We start from the raw sequence: 2,764 nt of genomic DNA on the forward strand, positions 1-2,764 counted from the left end.
GGGAACACACTCACGCGTCAACCGTGTGGATTACGGATTCCCCCGCACACGAGGGGGTGACACTTGACCTCAACGTCAGTGATTCCTCTCGTCAACTTTACTTAAACAGGAATTTCGACCTGTGTGGAAAGTGTACTGGAAAGAGGAGGGTGTGTACTTGCTAGCATGCGGCGCCTCTATCGTCAGTCGTTGAAGCAATAGACTGGAATTAGAGGGGATTTAACATAGTTCCACGGGGAAGGGTTCCGCGTTCCTTCTTCCCAGTCACTCCGTTCTCGCTCAAGTGCTGCCCAGCTACATTTATCTGGGCTCCATCCACATGGATCTGCCAATTCGGCACAACCATGCATCTGCCCCACACTCATCGTTTCACAGATTTCACCAGTCGAAGAGCTGATCATCACATCAGAGTAGTGGGCATTCAAGGACCAGTGCTGTGGCATTGCCTCGTACTCCCATTAGATCAATCCCCAGTGGTATTCCTCAACTTCCGATTGAAACACGAGATCACCCTATTGACAACCAGTCAAACAATTAAAGAGGAGTCCACAAGTAGGCAAGCAAAATGTCGAGGAGTGCATCAGTCAAAATATCAATCAATTAGCCATTTAGACAGGCAGGAAAATCATGAGGCGATCAGTTTGTCAAAAAATTGTGGCGCAAAGCATGATTGAGTCGTGACGTGAGTGCAGAAAAGTGTACCAGCAGTTGAATGGCAAAGGAAAGAAGAAGAGCACAAATGGGGCAGCGTTTTGCTCCACTGGCGGTGGTTTCCACAACACGACGTTGATGTCACTGATGCACTTCAACGCTGTCACCTCTTCCAACACACGTGAATTGGAGTAGAGCGAAGAACATCACCTACCACGAAACGAGTGGGATGTTTGTCTCCTCATACGCCTGTCCTTTCTCCTCCCAACCCCACATCACTGCCACTTGGACATAACGAACTCAACAGCGTCTTCACATCCTCTAAATGCGTCGTCATAGGTGGTGAATGCAAAGCATCTGTGGAGTGGAGTGGAGATGGCGGTTCATTGCTGGCTCACTGTGTTTGCCACCTGCATTTTGGTGACTGGATGCAGAGGAGACCGTGGTGAGATGCCTTCTAACATTCCACTCTGATCAGCATACATGCAGAAGCATTTCACATATATCAACACTTGCTGCATCGGAGAACTTCTTGCATTCCTCTGCCGCTCCACCTTCAACCATCATGCGACCATTTCCATTCAAGTGACAAATTTGTGCATTTGATTGGCAACAGTTCTCTACTAGTGAAGGAATCATAGTTGTTGTGCATTGAAAATGGATAGTCGGTGAGTGATGCATTGCCTTCAAAATACAAGCCTGTAGTGGCCGAGATATTCCACACGAATAAAACAGTCGACAATTTGCACTAACCCACGCTAAGTTGAAGCAAGGACTACAGCCACGCAAACGACGACAATTTCAAAAGTTGCCAAAGTCAAAGCAGATCCGCCAGTCGACACAGTGGTACCCTCCTCCCTTCTACGTACCAAATTAAGGCTGCCTAACTGTAAAGGTCAAGCCAAATTGCGCGATCACTTCGCAGAAATTGCAGCACCACCCACAGGTGACCTACTGCATGGGATTATGATGCGCAATTCCACTTCGATGGGTACTTCCCACTAACTCATCTTCCTCCTGACACCTCTACCCTGCTTTACGAGCACACATTGAGCTACCTACTACATGACAGTTGCTGATGCTCGATTCTACATTATTTACAGTTGAGCAGCCTCAATTTGTTGCGTTACTTTCTCTGCAAAGTGTTTTTAACTGAGGGGAGGAAGATAGCGCCGTCTCGACTGACGCATCTGCCCTCACTTCGGCAACTTTTGCATTTGTCTTCGTCCGCATGGTCGCAGTCTTTGCCAGAAATTTTGCACGAGCCGGTGCAAAGTGCTGACCCAGCAAAACTTTTTCCAATGCGGACCCCACAATGCTGGAAATGCATCAGTCGCAACTCATTCCTAATCACATACATGCACCTGCTCACCTGTGGGTGGTGTTGCAACTTCTACTGTCTATCTCAAGAAGTTGTCTTGACTGGTAATAATTCCCAGTGTGACATCCAATGATTTTCTGGGATGCAGTCCATCCAGTGTGATTACTCCTTGTGAGATATTTGCAATTTCCTGATTTCCGTAGCAACATAAATCAGCTGCCACCGCTGTTAGTACGATTTGATCCGCGAAGCTATAACCTTATCTACGAGTGTCCCAACGTATCTCGAAGTTGCGACAAGCCGCTGCACCCCATTCGAAGGATGGTGGAAGTGGGGACAACTTTGTCCTTTCCTCCTTTGACATCGTCACTTCTGAAAAAAAAAACTGTTTGGAAATGACGAAGTTAGGAAAAGATGCTCCAGCCACGTCCATTTAATCAGTCACGACCCCACCTACATCCTCCCAGCCCTTCCATACATCATGACAACTCGTCTCCTATAAATCAATCACTTTGCTTGAAGAAACGTACAACCAATCAACGTTACTAAATGAAGAACGAAATTTCATTACAACCACGACTTTGCAAAACAAAGGCATTACCATAATAATCGGTCTCATGACACATTGCTTGGGGTATGGGCTCGGGTAACTCACCTTTACCCACTAAACACACAACAAAAGACACCAGACAGACAACAAAGTGCTTTGCAATGCTGTTGCATAAGATCTTACACTTCCTACACGGCAGACAGATGCTTCATCAGCAAAATAGCGCTCTGATGCTGCTTTAA

General features: G+C 46.7%; 2 protein-coding genes across 2 annotated transcripts in view; both read right to left on the reverse strand. All coding sequences in view use genetic code 11, as the record gives it.

Annotated features, from left to right (window-relative positions):
• The window catches only part of EGR_04906 (hypothetical protein), a gene marked incomplete at both ends in the record, with an annotated part of 3,337 nt that extends 2,005 nt beyond the window's left edge, over positions 1–1,332 (reverse strand). Inside the window, one exon of the mRNA XM_024494155.1 lies at positions 1,135–1,332. Coding sequence (XP_024351392.1) covers positions 1,135–1,332 — 198 coding nt within the window. The remainder of the gene's footprint in view (positions 1–1,134) is intronic.
• A 1,136-nt stretch (positions 1,333–2,468) lies between these two features.
• Positions 2,469–2,764, reverse strand: part of EGR_04907 (hypothetical protein) — a gene marked incomplete at both ends in the record, with an annotated part of 5,205 nt that continues 4,909 nt past the window's right edge. Inside the window, one exon of the mRNA XM_024494156.1 lies at positions 2,469–2,517. Within this exon, the coding sequence (XP_024351393.1) occupies positions 2,469–2,517 (49 nt within the window). The remainder of the gene's footprint in view (positions 2,518–2,764) is intronic.

The sequence above is a fragment of the Echinococcus granulosus genome (genome assembly GCF_000524195.1).
Source record: "Echinococcus granulosus chromosome Unknown EG_S00033, whole genome shotgun sequence".
NCBI lineage: Eukaryota > Metazoa > Platyhelminthes > Cestoda > Cyclophyllidea > Taeniidae > Echinococcus > Echinococcus granulosus.